The 24768-nt window shown below is 45.3% G+C and overlaps 1 protein-coding gene across 2 annotated transcripts; it reads left to right on the top strand.

Annotated features, from left to right (window-relative positions):
- MTMR6 (myotubularin related protein 6) lies at positions 1 to 23965 on the top strand. Of its 2 annotated transcripts, XM_056858030.1 has the most exons (14): positions 1 to 95; positions 6421 to 6537; positions 11685 to 11847; positions 11963 to 12120; positions 13276 to 13404; positions 14319 to 14453; positions 15961 to 16093; positions 17342 to 17451; positions 18215 to 18340; positions 19266 to 19315; positions 20685 to 20885; positions 21346 to 21480; positions 21569 to 21695; positions 23517 to 23965. In XM_056858030.1, the coding sequence occupies exons 1-14, from the start codon at positions 72 to 74 to the stop codon at positions 23781 to 23783; spliced, it is 1875 nt and encodes a 624-aa protein (XP_056714008.1). In that variant the 5' UTR covers positions 1 to 71; the 3' UTR covers positions 23784 to 23965. The 2 variants fall into 2 exon arrangements, with proteins under 2 accessions (XP_056714008.1, XP_056714010.1); XM_056858032.1 differs by lacking the exons at positions 1 to 95; positions 11685 to 11847 and having other exon boundaries at positions 6419 to 6537.
- The last annotated feature ends 803 nt before the right edge of the window (positions 23966 to 24768 follow it).

The raw sequence follows: 24768 nt of genomic DNA, 5'->3' as shown, positions 1-24768 counted from the left end.
TGGTCCGGAAGTGTCTCCAGGAGACGCCGGGCGGAGCGCGCTGCCTGTCTGGAAGGGGCGGCGGCGGCATCATGGAGCACATCCGTACCACGAAGGTAAGTGGACGTGGCTGGGCCTAGTCGGCGGCGTTTTGTTCCTCGGAGAAGCCGCTTGCCTCCTCTCGCTGCAGCGGTTCTCCTCCGGCTCCGAGGGGGAGAGGCGGGTGCCAAACCCCGGGCGGGATCCCCCTGCAGGGCTTTTACCTGCCCGGCGTGTGCTTTAAGCGGACAGGTGGGAGCAAAAAATGCAAGCGGCCCGTTTCGTGCGTGGCCCCAAAACGGTGCGGGATCCTTCCGGGTACCTTAAAGACGAGGCGGGATTATACCCTTTGGAGGGCTGCCAGCCGCTTTCCTCCGGTGAGCAGCGCTCTGCCCGTTAAAACGCAGCTGGAGCAGCCCGATCCCAATGCACGCCTACTCGGGAGAAAGCCCCGTCCTGAGTCAGCGCGCAGCCTTAAAAGCATCACGACCCTAGCAGGGAGAAGGCGGGTTGTAAATGATGTTAACTAATAAGTAACATAAGTAAGACGACAAGAGTCACTGGAAAAGACCATCATGCTAGGAAAAGTTGAGGGCAGCAGGAAAAGAGGAAGACCCAACAAGAGATGGATGGATTCAATAAAGGAAGCCACGGCCTTCAGTTTGCAAGATCTGAGCAAGGCTGTCAAAGACAGGACATTTTGGAGGACTTTCATTCATAGGGTCGCCATGAGTCGGAAGCGACTTGACGGCACTTAACACACACAATAAGTAACATAGGCCATTTATGCACAGGAGGTTTTGCCTTGGATTTGCCGCTCTCTAGAAGCACATTTTCCCCCATCCGAATTTAAAAATAATAACGGGAGTTTTGAGAATCTGGATCGGAAAAATGTGCATCAAGAGACCGGCAAATTCAAGGCAAAACCTCCTGTGCATAAATGGCCGTAGCCTCGTCGTGGAGCAAAGTAGAAGAGCTCTAGTGTCTTCTTCTAGTGTTTAGCTCTCTCGCTAAACTATTTTTTATTTAGGAACACGGGTTCCGGTTCTAAGCTTGATTTCTGTCGCGCCCCGCTGACATCTGTAAGCCTTAACTTCCGGCTAAACAGTGCAGGAACGATGCATATACACACTTAATAGGAAGCCACTGCCATTGAATTGGGAGGAGCTTGTTTCCTATATTTGTCTAATTAGCAGTCCGAGCTCTTGAGCTTACCTAAAAGGCAGAACCCCTTCAAAAATCTTAGTCCCAGCCCCCCAATCCAAGGTGTGGGAGGGGGATCTACACCTGCTGTTATGTATATACTGTTCTTTTGATGTTCCTTGTCTGAATAGTAATGCTGGTAAGAAATTCCAGAGCTGAACCTGACCTAAGTTATACCCTATTTTTCTTCTGGGTAAATATGTTTAAATTTGAGGTTAAGTCTGCAATTGTCTGGGGAAAGTAGGCTGGGTGATAGAAGAAAGAGTAGAAGGACAGCCCCCTCCCTCATTAGCCTCTATTAGGTCCTCTCCTCAACCTCTCCTATCAATGCTATAAACAAACATATAGTTTGTTTGGTGGGGAGACAAGTTGAGAACCCATAGAGCTACATCTTGCCTGTAGCATTTCCTTGTTGGACTTCGCATGATAAGGAAAGGTAACTTATTGTCTTGTATTCCACCCCACCCTTTAGTATATCTAGTGTTAAATTCTCAGGGCAGAGAGACAATGAAATTGGCAAAAGAAGCTCCAATGAAACCAGACTCTTGACTGGATCCCAACTTTCTGTGATGCAGGAGTCATGCGTCCTTTTTGGGGGGGATGGCTTCTTCAACATTTTAGGCCTCATTGGTCTGACAGTTTGGGTAGACTGCAGCCTAATAGCCACTGTATCAGCTGGCGCTCTTCGCTATAATGTAGAATAATGAAATAGATTAATGTCTTGTGTGATTGGTGCGTTGGTTCTCCTGCCTGGTAATATTTTCTGATGGGGTTGCCAGCCAAGGGAGACTCCATCTTTTCTGAGATCATAGCACTTAGGGATTGAAAACACTTTCCAGATTCTTTTCCATCTCTTTTTACTAGATCTTGGCAGTGGAAACCTGAGTAAAGAGATTCTTGTCAGTGACGATGCTGTCCGCTTTCCATTTGACTTAAGTTCTTATACAATTAATGGAATTGTAGTAATGTGAAGGAAGATACTTCAGAGAGCTTCCTTTTTCACTCCTGCACCCCCTTTCTATCGTCATTATTAGTGTTTATATGAGTGGCAGGGAAACCTCTGACTAGAAATGATTTTTAAAATAATGGGATTTTGAAAAGGATTAGGGTTGAGTGCTTTATCTGTGAGAGGATAACTCGTGCTCTGCAGCCATTTACTAATTTTATTTCAACAAAATCTCAGATGTATTTCAGAAGGTCATTGATGTTTCCCTAATATATGATTTAAGTGCCAGTAATCTTTAAACCATGTGAACTGTCCACCTTCAGTGAAGCACATGAAAAGCTATGAAACATCAGTGAAGTTTGATAGCAGTTTTGTAACAACCTGCAGTATCTTCATATTAATTTTTCTTCAATCAGAATATGACAAAAGGGAAGGAGAAATGGTTAATTTACTGTTGAAATCCAGATATTTCAAGGAGCAAATTGAAATGAACTGCCATTCTAATACTGGAAGAGTTCAAAGAAAAATGTCTCTTGTATATGTGTGTGTGTAAAGTGCCATCAAGTCGCACCCGACTTATGGCGACCCCTTTTGGGGTTTTGATGGCAAGAGACTAACAGAGGTGGTTTGCCAGTGCCTTCCTCTGCCCAGCAACCCTGGACTTCCTTGGTGGTCTCCCATCCAAATACTAACCAGGGCTGACCCTGCTTAGCTTCTGAGATCTGACAAGATCAAGCTAGCCTGGGCCATCCAGGTCAGGGCCCCTCTTGTATATAGGGAGTTGCAATTGTCATGAAAAGAATTACAATTGAAAATAGATTGAAAACTGTACATCTTAAAACTATTGCATGGTATTTAAAATGGAGATCTGTTGAAAGAAGAATGTGTCTGTTAAAGGTCCGGGCTACATTAAGTTGAATCTTTTGGGCAAAATGTAAAAGAAAAACTGTGACCACCACTATAAAGAAACAAAGGGGCAGAAGCTTTCCTTGATTCTTTTGGAGGACTGCTAATTTCCTTTATACCAAATTAGCCTTTGGTTGCCACACCTTAGATCTATATGTTTTCACCTTCTCTGTTTTAATGTACATCACAATGCAAGCAGTTTAACTACTCTCCAGACTCTTGGCTGCCAGCTAAGTTGCTGTTTTCCCAAAAAAACTGAGATCCCAACGGCCACATTTCTAACAACGTGACAATTGAACTGTAAACTTGCTTAAGGAGAGAAGGCATTACGTTTCACATTTTTAAAAAGATGTACTTATAGTTGGTATCCTTCAAGAGGCTCAGCCTTTTAAAATGTTGGCTCCTGCCTCTGCAGAGTATAAATTGATACTGTACAGGTGACCTTCATTCCTGAAAACACTCATACTTATTTATTCATTGATGTACAACTTGTGCATATCAAAAAGGCACAGGGTGACTAAACTGAGTGCAATTGGTCACAAATCGGTAAGTTCATCCTTGAAGGGCTCACTTAATTTACGACCCGCTCATATGACTTGGCTGTGTAGCTGATTCTAGTCAGAGGGCTACTTTGGTTCCATGCTGGTCGAAACTGTTGACTGAAAGTCTGGTTTCCCATTTTCTGCAAATGAGCATTGATTAAACTAACTTTCATTCAGTCAATATATTCCAAAAATACATATTTAATAGACGATTACTGATTTATGCTGTTGACATTTATAAAAAGCAAAGGACCAAATAATTAGGTGTACATTTCTTAAAACCTAGCTAGGTCAAGCATCAATTATGAGATGATATCCAGGAATTGCCAACATTGCACTGCTGATGTAGGTGGTTCTTTCGTTGTGGCTATCTCCCTTGAGTTCCAATCCTGCTGTATACAGAACTTAAGAGATGTACTCTCTCTGAATCTAATGGCAGAGCCTTTGCTGGAAGTCTACCAGCAGGCTTTTGAGTTAGCACTAATGAGGTAATTCTGCCAACAAAGTAAGAGGAATTAATCCTTGCTGAAGCTTTCAATGCCTCTTCTGTGGAGTTGGGTTCCCCCTCCCCCTTTGGCCTAATGGTAGGATTCAGGCAAAACAGACTTTACAATATGACAAATGAGTTTCAAATCAGGTTAAAAATGATTGAACATTTAAAAATGATGGAACAAATCAGGTTAAAAATTATTGAACAGGTTAAAAATGATTGAACATGTAATCAACCCACCAGAAGCAGCTATCTTTGTTTTTGGCCAGCGTTGTGAGTGATGTTGGTCAGTAGAATTGGATGAAGGTTGGTTTGCCCATTTGAGATTGTGTTTGACTTAAGCTGGTCAGATGAAGAGCTGACGGGCGGTCATGGACTCAGCCTTGCTAATGGAGGAGTAGTTGCTAGGAGTGCTTTTTCTTCTGGCCACACTGGTCCATTCTTTTGAAACCTGTAGGAATGGATTGATGTTGCCAACAATATTTGCAGTGGTTTGAAACTGTGATTCAAGAGAACTGTCCCTTTTGTCTGTGTCAGGAACACTTTTCTTTTGCACCTCTGGCGGTCACACCTGCGGCCTGGTGGGTGAATTTTGTTGCTGCAGCCACCTTCTGTTTGGACAAGTTGCCATATGTTTGCCTCTCAATCCAATGTCTTTCTTCGATGGGTTAACTGGGAAGCCCATGATGCAAAGCTGGGAGATGGAGTACAAGGGTTACCTTATCTCCGTCAATGGCTACTTGAAAATGGCAACTTGCAGATTCAAAAGGAATGTACTTACGGTGCAATATCTGAACACATTTTTCTGTATTACTGAACTGCTGCTGCTAATATGGACTCCGTAACCAGTAGAATTAGAGCTGCTTCCCACGCTGAATATTACTGGCCTGCCTGGGATTTTATCCTGTTGGCTGGTTGCCAGAATTAGAAGTCGCAACACCAGAAAAATGTGCTGACTGAGCCATTTGTTCTGTTAGTGTGCATGGATGAGTTGTCAGGGCACGTATTCGCACAAGGGCATCACATAGCTGGTTGGGTGCATGAATAGGGTACTGCTCTGTGAGGGCTGAAGGTTGTGCATGCCGATGCCACTTGCATTGCCAGGCAGAGCACTTCCCCCTGAATGCAGTGGTTCCCCAACTTTTCAAAGTAGGAACCGCTTCTCGATGTATTGTGGTTTTCAGGAACCCCTTGCAAAGTAAGTTCATGCTAGCGTGGTGTAGTGGTTAAGAGCGGCAGATTCAAACCTGGAGAACCGGGTTTGAGAGGGAGGGCATCTTGGCCATCCTCTGGGCATGGAGTAGGGGTTACTGGGGACGTGGAGGGGAGGTTGTTGTTCATTTCCTGCATTGTGCAGGGGGTTGGACTAGATGACCCTGGTGGTCCCTTCTGACTCTATGAGTCCCCACTCTTCCACATGAAGTCTGCTGGGTGACCTTGGGCTAGTCACAGTTCTCTCCAAACTCTAACAGGCCCACCTGCCTTATAAGGTGTCTGTTGTGGGGAGGGGAAGGGGGTTGTAAGCCGCTTTGAGACTCCTTAAAGGTAGAGAAAGGTGGGATATAAAAACCAACTCTTCTTCCTCTACTGTTCCCTTCCCCAACATAAAACACAGGGTTGTCACCTCTGTTCACATGTTTATAGTTCACTTCCATGTTTAATGTTTAAAAGCATAGTGTTACTGAGCCACAGGCCATATTTCTTGGCTCTTTCATGTTTCACGATGAGGTATACTTTGTCTCCTCCCAGTTTGCCCTGTCCTTCCTTTTTCCCCTCATAACTTTGCGATCCCATTGTGAAAAGGTCACAACTCACATTTTAAGTCTCAACCCAAAGTTTGAGATCTTCAACCTTGAAAGGATTGTGAAGGTGGATCATTCAGTGAGAGCACTTCTAGATGTTGGTCCCCAGGTGCTGTGCAGATGAGCCAAAGCAGAACGTGAGCTTGTTCTCAGCCGAGTGACTACCAGTCTGTCCTTCAGGAAATGCCCCATCCCTGGGGACCTCCACTGCCCTAGCCTGAGATGCAGGACAGCAGATTCCCTAGCATGCCCAGTCAGACTCTAGGCAGATGCAAAAGAATTCTCCTCAGAAAAGAAAAGTGTTTTTTGTACATGCTCAGGAGCTATTGGCCCATAGTCTTAGTTTTAGCCTTTATTCAAACATAGGAAATTAACGAAGTTGTTGTCATGGACTTTTTTTTTTTGCTTGGTTTTGAACCAGATAGCTTTAAGTGGTTGGAGTTTTGCTGTGTCATAGTTGTATTTTGTATGTACCTCATGGGAATGTCCCCCCCCCTTTTTTTTCACTCACAGGTTGAACAGGTGAAATTGCTGGACAGATTCAGCACGAGCAGCAAGTCACAAACTGGAACGCTTTACCTTACAGCCACTCATCTGTTATTTATAGATGCTAACCAGAAAGAGACATGGGTAAGGATTCCCAACGCACTATATCTCATTCCCTTAATTGTATTTTGTTCCTTTGCATTGTGCATCTTCTGAGGGCAAAATGGAATGATGTGCATGACTCCCCAAAAATCAGTGTCCTGGCTTGTGACGAACAGGAGATTGATCCTTAGGCATGTAGAGATATGGGTCTGTGGCGAGCATTTTGACCAGAGGGACTGTGCTGTCTGGGGTGAAGGTTGCAGGGATGAAGCTCTGTCCAGGTAGGGGAGTTGTAGTGTGGGGAAAGGCGCAAATAGTCCTGATGCATCTCAGTGCCAACAGCACCACAAAGAAGAAAATGCAGTTCCGCAGTCCAGGAGGTAAAATTTAGATTGCTGGGCAGGGGGTTAAAGTTCAGGACCTCCAAGGTGGCATTCTCAGAAATGCTGCCTGTTCCATACACAGATCCAGCTAGAAAGGTGGAAATTAGGCCTCTGTGTGTGGATGACACAGTGGTGCTTGCGGGGGGGGGGGGAGCAGACTGATCTATTAAAAAGGGGGTTCTACTTAAACAGAAATGGAACTAGACTCCTGGTGCTTCACTTCAAAAATGTTGGAGTTTTAAAACTAGCTCCCGAGGAAGAGTCGTGAGGAGATGCAGAGCATCCCAGTTCAGGATAACTCGTCCCTGAGGGGATGGTGGGTTAACTGGTATCAGTAATCTAGTCAGGGACGGGCCAGAACCTGAGCGGTTTAAGGAGACCAAAGGACCATAAGGGGAAATGTGCATGCTAAGGGTTCTTGGGAAGAGGGACGGCGGCATGGTATAGCCCGATCTCATGAGACCTCGGAAGGTAAACAGGGCCGGTACTTGGAAGGGAGACCTCCAAGGAAGACCCTGCAGAGGAAGGCCACGGCAAGCCACCTCTGCTTCTCACTTGCCTTGAAAGCCCCTTGCTGGGGTCACCATATGTTGATTTCACCTTGGCAGAATTTAAACACACAATGGCTCTTGAACAAGGAAACAAATTGTAGATGTATATATGTAAATATTAGAAGCCTCCAAGCTAAGATCAAAGAGCATTTTAGAAACCTGGGGAAGGTCAGTGGGATGCAGCTATCCCCTGGATATAAGTTATCTAGGGAGAACCAGGAAGGATGTGTCAGAAGTGGAGTGACTCTCTCTCAGAGAGGGCGTAGAGTCCAGTAATAGAAAATTGGGATAGTCCCCCAGCCCCAAAAGTCCATATAGGTATAGGACTTAATATTGGAGACTTAGCATGGCCCACCAGATCAAATCTCAGATGGTGATCTGGAAGTGAAGAAAGAAAGAGAGGAGGCCATCAGAGAAGAAAGTCATAATGCAGGGGTTGCCAGCGTGGTGCCCGTGAGCACCATGATGCCTGCTGTCTCCTTTTCTGATGCTCACCAAGTGTTTTTAGGAAGTGGTTGTGGCCAGGCAGGGCTTTTGTCCAGCAAGGCTATTGGAGATTTGATTGGCTGTGCATATTTTTTAATGTCGTTTTGATAGTAGCTGCCTCCATCGCAAGGATCTGCACTGTGTTTCTTCAGTTAAGCTGCGGCAATCGTTTTGTAGCTAGCTTCACCACCTGCGGCAGCCATTTTGTGGCAGCCATTTTGTTGCTGCACCCTCCATGCCATTTCAGAATTCCAAATGTGCCCACAGGCTCAAAAAGGCTGGGTTACTTCAGCCACCTTCACACTGGCTAGATAAATGTGAATTCAGGTCATGAGAAATGATACAACATTTCTGGAGTGTTGGTGCTTGATATGGCGCAGCTTGGGGTGTGGTGTGATGCCTTGTACCGACTGGAAATAGTGATCACAGTGTTATGAAGTTCGGTGTTGTTGTGTTTGTAAATGGAAGATTGCCCAGTAGGTCTAACACACCCATGTTTGATTTCCGAAGAGGAAACCATAAAAACGAGCACATTAACCACAAGGAAGCTGAGACTAAAGAGGGTTGGATCCTTTCGGTATGTTTGAAAATAATTTAAATCCATAACAGCGGAAATTCAGAGTATATGCTTCATATTACGAATCTGAGAAGATGCCAGTGTGATAACAAGCAAGCAAAGGTAAGCTGTAAAAGGCAAGGACAACATCCCTTAAAAAGGGGAAGTCTTGTCCAAACAAGGTAAATCACAATGAGCACAGGCTCTGGCAAAAGATGTGCCAAGGAGCATAGTGCTAAAAATATTGCGACCAACAATAAAAAATTTCTTTAAATGCTTCAGAAGCAGGAAACCAGCCGCTGGAAGCGGTGGGGTCCTTGCATAACAAAGGAGTGAAAGGATTGCTAAAGGAAAATGGGGAAATTGTGGAGAAACAATGAATTGTTTGAGTTAGTGTTCAGTGCAGAAAATGTGTTAGTTACCCACAGTGGAACCTTTGTTGTCTGCTGTTGTATTGGAAGAAATGAATCAAATAGAGGCGAGGTGACAAACTTCTAAGGCTAAACGGACAAATCAAAAACTAACAAGTCACCACATTTAGATGGCATACTTCCAAGTGTTCTTAAGGACCTCAGATGTGGAAATTGTTGATCTGACAGCCATATTCCACATATTGGTAAATGGCCCTGTCTTCAAAGGACTGGAATATAGCATACTCGAAAAGGTTGAAGGAAGAAGGAAAAGAGGAAGACTCAATATGCGATGAATTGATTCAGTAACGTAAGCCACAGCCCTCAGTTTACAAGACCTGAGCAAGGCTGTTAATGAGAGGGTCGCCGTAAGTCAGAAGCAACTTGATGGTGTTTAACACACACATGGTAGTTTTTAAAAAGGAATCCAGGGCCAGTCCAAGAAACTGCAGGCCAGCTCGCCTAACATTTGTTCCAGGAAAATTGGTAGAAATTTTAATTAAAAATAGAATTATGAAACACACAGAGGAACAAGTCCTACTGAAGAAGAATCAGCATGGCTTCTGAAAAGCGAAATCCCGTCCTACTCGCCTTTTAATGTTCTTTGAGGGGGGTTAGCAAATGAATGAAGAAGAAGAATCTCTTGACAAAGTCCCTCACCAAACACGATCCTAAGTCATGGGATAAGAAGAAGAATTGGTTTTTATACCCCACTTTTTCTCTACCTTTAAGGAGTCTCAGAACGGCTTACAATCACCTTCCTTTCCCCGCCCCACAACAAACACCTTGTGAAGTAGGTGGGGCTGAGAGAGTTCTGAGAGAACTGTGACTCACCCAAGGTCACCCAGCAGGCTTCATGTGGAGGAGTGGGGAATCAAACTCGGTCCCCCAGATTAGAGTCTGCCACTCTTAACCACTACACCATGCAGGTCCTGTGGTGGGCTAGAACAGTCGTCGGCAAACTCATTAGTCAACAGAGCCAAATATCAACAGTACAATGATTGAGATTTCTTTTGAGAGCCAAATTTCTTAAACTTACACTATATAGGTAGGTACACTGTTTATATGTTCAACATAGAACACTGACCTTTTAGGTAGAGCATCTGCTTGGCATGCAGAAGGTCCCAGGTTAAATCCCTGGCATCCCCAGTTAAAGGGATTAGGCAAGTAGGTGATGCAAAAGACCTCAGCCTGAGATCCTGCCAGTCTGAGTAGACAATACTGACTTCCGATTCAGTAGAAGGCACCTTTATGTGTTAACGGATCGTTTCCGTTGCCACACCCCGCAACATTTTGGCAAGTTTCAGCCCCAAAATTATTCACCGAGTGCACGGGAGGTTTTGCCTTGGCTTTGCCGCTCCGTAGATGCACATCTTCCCCCATGCGCGTCCTCCAAACTCAAAATTAAGCCCTCCTGCAGAGTTTTGAGAATTTGGTTGGGGGGAAATGTGCATCTGTGTGTGTTTTAAGTGCCAGCCCAGCCGCGGCGAGGGAGACTCCGAAGTGGAGGGCGGGGCAGAAGGCAGCGCCCCCAGCCCGCTCTTCCCCGCGTCCCCGCCCTGCCCCGCACCTACCTCAGCCGCAGCCAACTCCCCGCGGCTCCTCGCCCTCCGGTTCCAGGGGGCGTGCTTTCCCAGCCCTCCCTCCGGCCAGATGGCCCGGCCTGCCCGGGCCGCGACCCCGCACCTCCGCCCCCTGGCGGAGGGCCGTAAGCCAGGGGGCAGCAGAGGCGAGGAGATAGCCCCCACCCTCTCGCCGGCCTCTCGCTGCCTCCACCTGCAGGGAGGAGCCGCAGCGCGCTACCGCCTCCTCCTCCTCGAGAGCCGCACTCAACCGGCCAAAGAGCCACATGCGGCTCGTGAGCCGCGTTTTGCCGACCACTGGGCTAGAAGAAGAGGAAGCTGAGAAGAGGAATACATGAATAATTCTTGCACTGGATGGAAAAAATATGGGATTCCACAACAGGTTAGCATTGGGACTGATGTTGTTTAATCTGTTCATAAACAATCTGCAACTGGGGGAGAGTGGTGAGGAGGCATCTGGTGGATGACACTAGATTACTCAGGATGATGAAAACCAAAATCGGATAGTGAAGAGCTTGAAAAAGGTCTCTTCCAAACTGGGTAAGTGGAGATAACATGGCAAATGATGTTCATTGTGAATAAGTAAAGTGATGCATATTGGGGCGAAAGCCCTTAGTTGAAATATAAGTTTGAACAGCTGGTGACTGACCTGGAAATAAATCTTGAGGGGCCTGGAGCATAGCTTGATGAAAATGATGGCTCAGGGTGAGGCAGGAGTGAAAAGGCGAATTTTAGGCTATATGTTAGGCTAGATGTTATTAGAAAAAAGATTATGGAGAAAATGCCTTGTATAGGTGTATGGTGCTGCCCTTTTCAGAATACAGTAGTCCCTGTATCTCAACACGGATATTGAACTGTTAGAAAAGTTACAGAAAAGGGCAGTCAAAATGATCCTGGGGTTAGAGCGCCTTCCCTAGGCAGAAAGGTGAAGGAGTTTGAGGGTTTTTAGTTTACAGAAAGGTTAACAAGATGGCGCATGACAGGTTTGTAAAATTAAGCATGGGGTGAAGAAAGTGGGTAGAGCTTTTCTTCTTCTCTGTGCTAGTACTCACGGGAACCTGATGAAGTTCTTTATCCAGGGTAGTTTCAGATAACACAAAATGACCAAAAATTAACTGGACAGGATATGTTGAGGTCTTGATTTTGTGGTGCTGTTATTAAAGTACAGTTGATCAGTTCAGATCCATCAGTCATGCTTTCTGGGTCCTTGTGTGTTACAGATACTCCACCACCATATCGCTGCTGTGGAGAAACTTGCCTTGACAACATCAGGCTGCCCTTTGGTGATCCAGTGCAAAAACTTCAGGATAGTTCATTTCATTGTTCCCAGGGAAAGGGACTGCCATGACATCTATAATTCCTTGCTGCAGCTGTCCAAACCAGGTAATTGACTGACTGTCTGCCTCTTATCATTGGAATGCATGGAATTGATCTGACCCTTTGGTTCTCTCCCTAAACTAGATGCCAGGGGTCAGACTTCTCATTTTGTCTTGTTCAGCAAGGTTCGATGAACTTTATGCCTTCTCGTACAACCCAAAGCAAAGCGAGGTGGAGCGAGTGTGCGGTTGGCAGCTGGTTGACCTTGCGGAAGAGTACAATCGGATGGGCGTGCCCAACTCCAACTGGCAATTGTCGGATGCAAATCGTGATTATAAGGTAAGAGATCACCTGGCCCTGCAGAAGAAGAATTCTGAAAGCATGCACTCTTTGGGGGATTGTAAACAAAATCTAAATTGGGAAAGCTTTCCTTTGGCACTGGCATAATTGTCAGAGAGCCTGGTTTATTGCTTCTTCCCATGGGAGAGCTCTGTTTAAAAAAAATCTCTAGATACCTTGTTTCCTGCACCCCTTTTGTAGATCTGGAGTGAGTTCATGTCTCCATTGCATACCCAGGGGATGGATAACCCCAGCTGATCAGTGGGTAGATAATCTAGAGGAGTGTATTTAGGCCTCCTTCCCTGCTGTTTCAGAGCTCAGGTCAGCTGTGAATTGGGGGGTCCAGGTGCAAGGAAACCCAGGCAAAATGTGCGGAAATGCGCACGGAGAGTGAGGCAACCTCTGACGGTCAGACAATGCGTGCATAATCAAAGCAAAGTCCCGAAGCAGTCAGCGGGGTGACCGCGAGGAAACAGCCATGCATAAATGGACTTGTGCCTTTGTGACACCTGGGTTTTTTTTTTTTTTGGTGGCGTCCTTTTAGTGTTTAATGGGCAGTGTCACATGACAATATAAGTATTTGGCCCCACAATAATTTTGTGGGGAAGGACACGTTTTAGTGTTTCACCAGTCATCATTTTGCTTGTTGCCACTGAAATTCTTCAGGCCTGAAAATCAAAAAGGTTTTCCTGTGAGGGGCTGACGAAACTGGCCATAGGGTGAGGCCGCTGCCAAGCAACTGAACTCCTGCTCAATAATAACAGGCCTCTTAATATAGGGTTTTTTACTGTATCTACTAGATAAGTGGGCCCAGTTGTACATTATTTCCCTAATAAAGCAATATTGTGAACAGTGACGTTTTGCTACTGTCATTCTGCCTTTTGCTTAACCCCCTTTCTCAAGGTTGGTCAGAAGTCTGTGGACTTTCCTTCACTTGGAGCTGTCCTCTCTTCCCACTTGCCCACCTCAAGACTTTTTCTGGATCCTAGATAATTACCCCATCCTGGCAGCTGCTAACCAAAAGCACCATCTGATGTAAAGCTGGCACTTCGCCAGTGAGGCCTGCCCAGTTGATTTCAGTGGATGCCTGCTTGCATGCCACAGTCAAATGTGTGAATGTTCATTACAATTCCTTTTATTCCCCCTCTCTCTCAGATCTGTGAAACATACCCCAGAGATCTTTATGTTCCCAGGACTGCGAGCAAGCCCATCATTGTTGGCAGCTCTAAGTTCCGAAGCAAAGGGAGGTTTCCTGTGCTGTCGTATTATCACAAAGATAATGAGGTATAGTCTGATTTCCTGGCATTTCAAGTGAGCTAAAGGCTATTTAGGCCAGCGTGGTGTGGTGGTTAAGAACAGCGGACTCTAATCTGGAGAAGTGAGTTCAATTCCCCACTCCTCCACATGAAGCCTGCTGGGCGACCTTGGGCCAGTCACAGTTCTCTCACAACTCAAGCCCCACCTACCTCATAAGGCGCTTGTTGTGGGGGGGAGGAAAGGGAAGGTGTTTGTGAGCCGCTTTGAGACCCCTTGAAGGTACAGAGCAGCAGGATATAAAAACCAACTCTTCTTCTATTTTCCAATGCAGGAAAAGACGAGAGAATAAGTGTAGGAACCTAGGCCCCTTGATCTATTGCAGTTCTGCAAAAATGGTTGCTAGTGGCATATAACAATATGGTGCCTATAGCTGCGCTAATTTTGTCAAGCTTCAAGATTAAGAACTTGAAGGCTTTTTATGTAACAGTTATCTTTATGTTAGGGGGGTTCAATGTTTCAGAAGTCTCCACACACACACACCCCAGGGATAGGGGAGAGGAGTTGTAGCTTCAACTACTATCTTGTATGGAGCTTTAAAAACAAACTTATGTGTACTGGGAACTGAAAACAGTCTGCACGCTCTTGTTTATGTCTTTTTTTTAGAAACTTAATTTGGATGCTTCATCTTCAGCTTTATCCCTAAAAAGTAGAGGAATGCTCTGCCTGTGTATAGAAAGTACACACTACAAACGGTGTGAAAAATGTGCTTTTCAGATGTCCTCTGAAACTGTTGCATGTTCAAAGACATCACAGCCCTGGTCTCAACTTCTCTTGTTAGTACTTGTGGGCCAATCTCAGGACACTGTTCATATCCTCGGAAGTGCTTGCTGGGGTCTGTTACTGCCTGATTCTTATTTTTCCCCTCTCTGCCTTCTTGCTAGGCTGCCATTTGCAGATGTAGTCAACCTCTGTCAGGGTTCAGTGCCAGGTGTTTGGAGGATGAGCACATGTTGCAAGCGATCAGCAAAGCCAATCCTACTAATCGTTATATGTATGTTGTGGACACCAGACCGAAGGTATGTGTCGTCTTCTAGTTGCTGATTTATTTTCAGTATTGGGGTTGTGGGATAGAAACAAGCAGAGTTGCTGTTGCACAAAATCAGCGTTCTCTAGCATTAGACAGGTAGGCTCCATGGTGCACATGGACACCTGTCCTGGCGCCCACCAAATGATTTTAGGGAGTGGGTTGACCAGGTGGGGCTTTTGCCCAGCAGGGTTTCTATTAGACCATTGGAGATCTGATTGGCTGTGCATATTTTTTTTAAAGTTGCTTTGGTAGCAGCTGCCTACACAGTGCAAGGATCTTCAGTGTGTGAATGAAGGTAAGCTGTGTGTATGCAAGAAAATATTTTAAACAATAATGTTCATTTTAAAAGGCATCCTGGTTAAACAGAGCTTCTGCCTGAAATGTTGAAGTTATTATTTAGAGCTATGCATGACCTTACTCCATGAAATTTGGTGGTCTGTTGTAGCTGTAGATATTTTAGTTGGGTTCCCCGTCTTGTGGCAACCATTTTTTGGTTGTGCCCACCATCTGGTGTCAGAATTCCAAAGGTGCCCACAGGCTGAAAAAGGTTGGGGACCTCTGCACTAAAGTATGTATGGGAGGGGTTTCCAATTTGGACAATATCCTGACAGGAAAAGCTAAATGGTTTATTGGTTTTGTACCCGTTTATAGCAAATGTTTGGCCGTGCCATAGATCAAGCCACTTTTGAAACTGAGGGGGCTTTCAGAAGCAGTTGGTGAGGCAGCGTGGGGCTTGTGGATTAAGGCATGAGGAGGGCTAGTCTTCACTGCGCATGTCTAAGCTTTTGGATATACCCAAAGCTTAACTGTACCCCCACCCCCCAAAAAAAACCCAAGGCAGCTTATGTAGGTTTCCTAGGTGGTCTTCCATCCAGGTATTGGCCCAGACCTGCAGAGCTTCAGGAGCCTTCTGTATCACTTCGGGGAGGGGCCGTGGCTCAGTGGTAGAGCTTCCGCTTGGCATGCAGGAGGTCCCAGGTTCAATCCCCGGCATCTCCAGTTAAAGGGACTAGGCAGGTAGGTGATGTGAAAGACCTCCGCCTGAGACCCTGGAGAGCCACTGCCAGTCTGAGTAGACAGTACTGACTTTGATGGACCAAGGGTCTGATTCAGTAGAAGGCAGCTTCGTGTGTTCATGTGTTCACTTGCCCTCAGACCATTCCCTGGTCTAAGTAACTCTTTGGATCCTGGCTGTTGTTTCTTGGACCCATAAGCCAGTGCTTGTTCCTATACCTCCAGCATATGTGGCTTTGATAGGTGGTTGCTCTCCTTCCTCTGTACTATGTAACAAGGAGAACTGCTTCTGGCACTTCCTGAAAAGCTTCAGTGTGGTTAGTTAGCTGGCTTAGTAGGGAGGAGGTCATGAAGAATTGCAGAATTGTTCTTGTATTTGGCATCCAAATGGTCATGCTGTGTCCTTCACAAATACAATCAAGTAGGAAAGGGTTGTTTTCTTCCCTACCGTGTGACTGTTTTTACCTTCCTTGTCTTTTAAGCTGAATGCAATGGCAAACAGGGCGGCAGGTAAAGGTTACGAAAACGAAGACAACTATTCTAATATTAGATTCCAGTTTGTTGGTATTGAAAACATCCATGTAATGAGATCCAGCCTGCAGAAACTTTTGGAAGGTATGTGTATCTGCGCTCTTACCTGGCGTAAAGAAGCTGACAAGTATAAATGGCTCCAAACAGAGGTCTCTTTTTTTTTTTAAAGTGATGCACAAAGAAAACATTACATAAAATAATGGATTAAGTATCTCACACTGTGAATACACATGAGCAAGGAAAGGAGCTCCTGCCACTGGCCTGCTTTGAGGAAACTTGGGTAGGGAGATGTACCCATTTGCTTTACATGTCGTTGCTGCTAGCAATGTGAACAGGACCTCAGCCTTCTCCTCCCTCCAAACATGTATTATAAAGAGTAACACGCAATATGGCGTCTCCTATTGGTTTCATGTAACGTCATATTTTTGACAACTCTGTTTCAGGTCGGTATCCTTGTTGGTTTGCAGTAGAAGAGCAAGAGTTGAGTCCAGTAGCACCTTAGAGACCAACAAGATTTTTTTGGGGGTGTGTGTGAGAGATTTTGAGAGTCAAGGCTCCCTTCATCGGGTACATCTGACGAAGGGAGCTTTGACTCTCAAAAGCTTATACCCTAGAAATCTTGTTGGTCTTTAAAGTGTTCCTGGACTTGAATCTTATTCTTCTGACAGCTGGTGGTCTAGCACCTCTTGTTACTACACATGGTGTAGCTCAGTGGTTCCCAAACGTTTCGGGCCTCCGCCCCCTTGGTTCCACAAATTCAACCCCAGCACCCCCTACCCTATCCTATAAAAAGCATTGTTCAAAATAGGGGTTTGCATGACTCACTAAAGAAGATAATAACAATGAAATTTCAAAACAGTAACAATTAATTGCACATCTATTCAAAATCAAATTAAAACTTTTTAGTTGAAATTTATTCAACAAAACTGATGAACTTTTGATCCAGTGGTACCAGCTCTTCAAAGTCTGGGAAAAAATTTCTGATAGTTTCCACCAAATTTGCCAGCATGGTGCCGTAGCTTGATCTATTGTAAATTAGTGAGCAACACAGTGAAAGGGGCCCATCTCTACGCCTCCCTGCTGCCCTCTTGCCTCTTAGTGTCCCCCAGGTAACCCCACTTCCCCCCAGGGGGTGGTACTGCCCACTCTGGGAACCACTGGTGTAGCTGAAGGAAAAATTTGCTCATTTAATTAGCGGGCCTGGAAGTCTAGAAATTCTGATGTCTTTAGAAACAGTTGAGAAGCTTGTAAAAGTTAGAATGACTTTTAGTCCTAGTAGAAGGAACTACTGCTATTTGAAGTGAACAACCTCTGGTTCTCTTTCTGTTCTAGTCTGTGGTACCAGAGGGCTTTCAGTCAATGACTTTCTGTCCGGTTTGGAGAGCTCTGGATGGCTGCGACACATCAAAGCCGTGCTGGAGGCAGCTATCTTCTTAGCCAAAGTAATTTGCAAATTTTGATTTTTGGATGGTGGGAAAATAACAGTTTGCATTTGACGATCCATTGCAGTCCAGGCTATGTGCTAAAGTTATAAATAAAAAAAACAACCTAATCCATAGCCTTAGGGACACATCCAGTCTATTTGATCATTCAACCCATAAGATGCAAGTGTATTTAAAGTAAAAATCCAAAACGTTTCTCTGCTCTTCCATCTTTGAATTAGGTTGTCTTTTGATTTATATCTCTGTAATGCAAATGTCGTTCAAGCCCCATCCCCCATATTTTACTGTTGCAACCATCAACTATGTGGTGAAGTTGCCAAAACCCTGAAGGACCCAATAGTCATCTTATCTAAGAAAATAAATATTTTCTGACCTAAGTCTAGAGAAACAAATACAAAAGAAGTTGACTTTCTTGTGGTTGTACTTGTGGGACCTCCACACCCTTTCTGTGTTGACAGTGTTGTCAGCTGTAAATGTGCTGACCACCTGTTGGTATAGGGGAGGGAGGGTATACTGGCTGACTTTCTGTCCCTTCACCCTTAGACGCAAATGCACCCAGAAATCCCTGCAGCCTATTGTGCAGGTGTTGGAGCAGATCTGGGCCAAGATCTCTCCTGCTGTATCAGGGAAGTTGCAAGTGGTGATCAAGGGTGATCAAAGCAAATGGCATGGGCTGTGTTATTTGGAACAGACAGTGAATTAGCGGGATGCATATCTCCTCTCTGTGGCGCAAAAATAAGTAAGGCTTGTTGTCTTCCTATAGGCCATAGCTTTTGAGGGTGCGAGTGTGCTCGTCCATTGTTCCGATGGCTGGGACCGCACCTCTCAAGTGTGTTCACTGGGCTCTCTGTTGTTGGATCCCTTCTATAGAACAATTAAAGGATTTATGGTAAGTAAAGCCAACTGAGTTGTCTTTAGTTGGCACATGTTTGAAATCGAGTTTCTTTCTTGTGAGGGAAGATGTCTTTAAGGTCGGTATTTCAGGTGACTTTGGACTTGACTCTCCTTGTTGGATATGTTTGTTCACCGGCTTATACGCGGGTCAATACGGTAGGGTAGGGGAGGGGGGAGGAGGAGGGAGGGGGGAACTTACTGCCGCCGCCGCCGGGCCCACGCCGCTTCCTGCTTCCAAGAGCGGCCTGGGGCGGCCTCCTGCAGCTGCAGGGAGACTACCCCGGCCCTCGCCCGGCCGCGCCGCCGCTTCTGGCGGCCGGGAGCGGCCAAGGGCGGCCTGGGGCGGCGGCCCCGGCCCTCGCCCGGCCGTGCTGCAGCTTCTGGCGGCCGGGAGCGGCCTGGGGCGGCTGCTCCGACCCTCGCCCGGCCGCGCCGCCGCTTCTGGCGGCCGGGGGCGGCCTGGGGCGGCGGCCCCGGCCCTCGCCCAGCCGCACCGCCGCTTCTGGCGGCCGGGAGCGGACTGGGGCGGCCTTCTGCAGCTCCAGGGAGGCTGCCCCGGCCCTCGCCAGGTCGTGCCGCCGTCGCCGCCGCCAGGACCGCGCCGCTTGCTCCTGCGCCGGGAGCCCAGGTAAGCCTGCGGGGGGGGAGGGGTTATAAGCCGACCCTCGGCTTATACGCGGGTGCCTAATTTTTCCTCATTTTTGGGGAGAAATTAGGCACCTCGGCTTATACGCGGGTCGGCTTATACACGGGTATATACGGTACTGGGATATTTGAAGAACCAAACCAAGAAATCCAAAGGGACAGCTTTGACTGAGAGAGATTATCCAAACTAAAGCTGACTGCATAAAAAAAAAAGTAGCATTTCTGGGAGCAGAGTTGTTTTGTTTCTTCATGACTGATGCTTTACTTTGTTCTAGGTTTTGGTAGAAAAAGATTGGATTGCCTTCGGACACAAGTTTTCAGACAGGTAACAGTCTGTTGCACTAAGTGCTTCAAAGTGTTTCAGAATATGCTGCTAAATGTGCTTTATCATGTTAAATTAATATTTCCTTTCTGTGCCTGCATATTGTAACCATTACTGGAACATTCATTCTGTTAACAGGAACTTTCATCTTGCTTTAGAAGTCTTGCTGGGCTGTGGGAGTTTCCCTACCCAAAGTACTAGGGAAAGTTTAGAGCACTTGGTTTTTTTTTAAAAAAGCCCTGCTCTCTATATGTGGTGCATCTTTTGCGTTTCAACCTATTAGACTTTTACCTCCTAGGGATAATCACGCTACTCAGTACTAGTCCTGTTTGTGCTGCAGGTCATACGCATGCTTGCTCATGCTTCTAGCTCCATGCATATGTATTTATATATAGGTATTCCCACATCTTGAACTGATCCCAGAAAACACAATATGTTGTGATCTGGCCACCCATCTTGCTTTGTATATATTTTGTACTGATTGGGGTTTTTTCCCCAAAATATTTATATTGTGCACTCTGCAATTGTGCACTCTCCAGAATCTACCTGAGGTGGCATAAAAAGCTTGTAAGTCAGGTAAATTTCTAATTTAATAATTTTTTTAAAAATCTGGCTATCTATCTTGATGTTTTTGGTAGGGTCTGAGCTCTGTGTTTTCTTTTTTTGGCAACTAGAATATGGGCTTTAGTAGACTTGCACATGTTTCTCTGGGCTGTTCAGCAACATTTGAGTATGCATCAGCCAAGTTTCAAAGATAAGCCCAAGAAAGGCTTTGGTATTGCATTTCTCAAACAGCAGCTTGCCCCAACCCCGGTTGCATGGCAGACTTTTAGAAATTTGGGGGGGACCGTTGAGTCATGACCAGTGGACTATTTCCCCCTGAAGTAAACTGGATCCTGGTATTTTATTTCTTTGTACATATCCACTCTTCATTAACTCGTAAATGAGACCAAACTTGATATGCTATAATGGAAGGAACTTTTGTTAGCAGAGCAGAACTTTCCTGCTTCTCCCCTCCTGGTGCAGCTCATTGATCTCCCTGAAATGCTGCTCCTGGTTGATGGGGGCAAATCAGGGAGTCTACATCAGGAAGAGGGAATTGGCAGAAATTACCCCTCCTTTCCCGTTAGTGATAAATTTAGTCTGGATCCAACCCCTAGTTTTTTTTCCTGAAAGCGTTCTTGCAGCTCTCATGATTTGTAGAGCAGGGTTGCGAGCAATTATTTTTGTTGTTGGTAATCCAGAAAAGTAGAAATTCCAGTGCTCTTATTGTTGTACCAACATATGTGTCAAGGGAGATTGCTGCAGTAATAATCTTATGCAGAGTGAAAAAGTCCATGTTGGTGTTACTGATGTGGGATATGTTTTATAGATGCGGCCAACTGGACGGAGACCCGAAGGAAATGTCACCGGTGTTTGCCCAATTTTTAGAAAGCGTCTGGCATCTGACAGAGCAGTTTCCACAAGCGTTTGAGTACAATGAGGCTTTTCTCCTCCAGATCCACGAGCACGTCCATTCCTGCCAATTTGGAAACTTCATTGGAAACTGCCAAAAAGAGCGAGAGGAACTCAAGTAGGACTTGCTACAAAAAAAAAAGTGTTGCCCGGAATGTAATTTTCTCTAATGTGAAGAATTGGGGTGCTTTTGCACAGCTGTACTCTTGCATCATGGCCTAAACATTAGTCTGGTTTGAGTAATCTGCAGTTTACCTTGTTTTTGTTTGTATGAGCCATCAAGTTGCAATCAACTTATGGTGACCCCATCATGGGCTTTTCAAGGCAAGAGGTGAACAGAGGTGGTTTGCCATTGCCTGCTTCTGCATAGCAGCCCTAGTTTTCTGTGGTGCTTTCCCATCCAAGTGCTGACCGTGGCCAGTCCTGCTTAGCATTCGACCTCTGACCAGATCCTGGTAGTCTATCTAGGGTGTTTTAGTTTGCTTGTAAAAATCTAACATTAAGTGCCAGTCTGCAAGACGGTATTGAAGTTTTTCTGCCAATGACCGTGTTTGACTTTAAGTTTTCCTTATTTTAAGACTGAAAGAGAAGACTTATTCCTTGTGGCCTTTCCTCCTGGATGAACAAAAGAAATATCGAAACCCCATCTACAATGAGCATTTTTCTCAATCCTTTGCAGTTCTGGAGCCTGACACGGTGTCCTTTAATTTTAAGTAAGTTTTGATTAGATATTTGTTTGCTTTTATATTTCAGTGATCTGCCTAGTGTGTTAAAATATTTTTTATGGTTGATAACATGCAGGTTTTGGAGAAACATGTATCATCAGTTTGATCACACAATGCATCCCAGGCAGTCTGTACTCAACCATGTCATGAGCATGAGCGAAGAAAATAAAATGTTAGAGAAAGACATTAAGGAATTGGAAGCGGTAAGTATTAGGAAATGTGAGTGTGTACCGTCAAGCCACAGCTGACTTACACTGACCCCTGATGGGGTTTTCAAGGCAAGAGACGTTCAGAGGTGGTTTGCCATTGCCTGCCTCTGCGTCACGCCCCGGGTATTCCTTGGAGATCTCCCATCCAAATATTTGCCAGGATCCAGGCTGAGAGTGTGTGACTGACCGAAGGTCACCCAGCAAGTTTTCATGGCAGAGTGGGGATTCGAACCTGGGTTTCTTAGATCCCAGTCCAACACTTTAACCACAATGCCAACCTGGCTCTCTGTTAGGAAATAGCTGGTTCTATTTCTGATTCTGTCAGGACTGCTTTCCCCCCCCCCCTAACAAGATTATCCCTGTGTTGAAAAATGTAGTCTTCAACCCATACCTTACTTTTAAGTGAGAATTTATTTCTGTCGCTATTCTGGGATTGGTAAGAGAAGGGTTGCACAGACCAGAATGGACTGGATTAAGGAGTATGCACTGAATGGAGACATGCCAGACGTGTCAGTCCGTTTTTACAGAACATCTTCGTATCTAGGTGACACATGCAATGACTTGCATGGTGGTCCTCTAGAGCTGGCACTAGGTCGCTATCTGGAGATGCCGATTACAACAGCAGTGGGCCAAGATTTCAGGGGCATCAAAGGGTGAAGGAAATATGGCCGACCTGATGTTAAAAGCAGGTGAGAAATGCCTGTGGCAATGAGAGGGTTTGGAGAGGACCGTAGAAACTCAGTGGCAGTGCATACACCTTGCTTGCAGAAATTCCAGGTTTGCTACCTGCTGTTACCCATTAATGGATCACAGGAAGCAGATATTGGTGCAGACCTTTCTCTGCCTGAGACCTTGCATAGTCACAGTTGGGGAGAGCAGAGCTAGGTTGGATGGATGAGGGGTTTTGTCTTGGTGAGAGGCTACTTTGCGGGTTGGACCCAGTGCGAAAATTCCCACTTGGGCTAGAGGTCTTGCGCAAGTAGAAACACAAGAAGGGCTGCGGTAGCTCCTGGAACTAAGTCAAACGTGTTGGATTGTGGCCTGCCATTCCACTTGTGCATCCAAACCCAGGGCTTCAGGAAGTGAAGCAAGCAGCGCCTTCCTTCTCAGAATAACTTAGTGTGGGACAGGGAGGGGGATTGTTGCACAAGATCTTGGGTGTGTATGTCAGTGTGTATATGAGCAAACTAGGACAGGGGCAGATGTCGCACATTTTGCGCAGTCCCTTCGGCAAGCAGGATTACATGAAGTAGCTTTTCCATTTGCAAATTGCTGGATCATGTGTTCAGAGAGGAAGGTGGGGAGCCCCGTATGGTGAGGACTGAATGTGAACAACAAATAATCAGGACAGGTGGGAATGGGTGGAGAAAGGAAAGGGTGAAGAAACGTCTGACTTAAGAATAAAGGGTTCTTTCCTCTTTGCTTAACACTTGCCCTGATCAACCAGATGAGTTTCTGGCTAAGAAGCTCCTAACTGATGAAAAATCACAGTTTACGTTCTTGACTGCTAAATTCTGTGCTGTAGCTGTTAATATACATCGTACCCTGACAGGATAAGAGTAACAGAAATACTTTATTGCTCAAAATATTAAGGGGGTCACACCAAGTTATACGATGTTTATATAAATTTTATTTCATTCATGTGATATGTAATTTTTAGGCTCAGATTATCTGTAGCAGCAGTAGTAGCTGTTGTGATTTTCTTATCTGTTGTGGCTGTTTGTTTTTGTTTTTTGATGGTCAGTGACCGTATTAATAAATTATCATTATTACTGACTTAAGAAACTGCTGACCAAAGTCCCTCCTTAATTTCAGAAATTGGGACATCATGTAAACAAGGAGGAGACAGAGGCAGCCTTCACCAAGGAACCTTTGCGGTCTGTTCATCCGGGGTCCCCAGTCCATAAAACATCGCAGTGCTTTAAGAAAGAGCCGCCTCTGCTGCTTGCAAATGACTGCATCCGAACGATAGAGGGCTCCAATGCAGCAGACAACCGGTACAGCGAGTATATGGAAGAGCTCTCCAAAGCAGAGCCTGGCGTCGTCAGCCTGGAGTATGGAGTAGCGAGGATGACTTGTTAGGCATCCCATGGTGCGTGGCTCTCTCTTCCTGTCTGAAGAGAGTCGTGCTCAAGATGAAGGGCATTGTAATAAGAGTGATCTCTTGGGTGCATGACCAAAAACTGGCTTGTGTAATCGGAGAGACGGTCAACGTAGACTTAGAGTAGCACACTAGTTGTTAAAGAAAATGTTTGCTTTTCCCCCCTCTTGAGGAGTAATTGAATATAGCGACCTTGAAAGAAATGTGGAGAACTTGAGTTATCTTTTTTGTGGCTTAAAGAACTGAGGAATGAAGTGGGGTATGTCTTTGCAGTATAACAGACCTATAGTTTGGACTAGATAATTCAGAATGTTACTACTTAGCGTGTTCATTGCCAAAATCGTTAATGATCTTTGTAATTCTACTTCTAAGAAACAACAAACTACTTACTGGGACATCTGAAAGTGTATATATAAACAGTGTAAATTGTGTGTTTGTGCGCTCAGTCTGTTGCTTGTTATTAATTTTTGATGTTCTCAAATGCCATGAAAAGTACTGTATACCAAACTAGAAAGAACTGGCCTTATGGTTTTCAGATTATTGCTCTGTTTTTGTTTTGTGCATGTGTGTTATGTTGAGGGCATCTGACTCTGAGATACCACAGTGTGTTGTCCTTGTATAATGGCATCAGGTTTTGGGATCCCTGAGAGAGTCACTCAGCAAATTCCAGTCATAGGGGTGTTCATGGGCAGCGGAAACTGTCAAATTCCAGTATTCTCTCTTTAAACTGCTTTTTACAAAATCTGTAAAATTGGGTTACCAAGATATGGTTAATTGTCTGAAATTGTATCCTTGAATCTGTTAATCTTCTGCACAGTTCCAAGCTGGCAAGCGGAAAGATACTTTTATGATGAGACTTGTAATTTTGTGTGTGAATGATTAAAATTTTTCGGACTAGGGTATTCGTTTCAGTGAAAATACTGAACAAAAGTTAAGTTTTCAGACTGTGCAACTGTACACAAGCCA

This window comes from Euleptes europaea, chromosome 12 (genome assembly GCF_029931775.1).
Source record: "Euleptes europaea isolate rEulEur1 chromosome 12, rEulEur1.hap1, whole genome shotgun sequence".
Classification (NCBI taxonomy): domain Eukaryota; kingdom Metazoa; phylum Chordata; class Lepidosauria; order Squamata; family Sphaerodactylidae; genus Euleptes; species Euleptes europaea.
The sequence above is the reverse complement of the archived record's forward strand: the minus strand, read 5'-3'. Positions and strand labels throughout refer to the sequence as shown.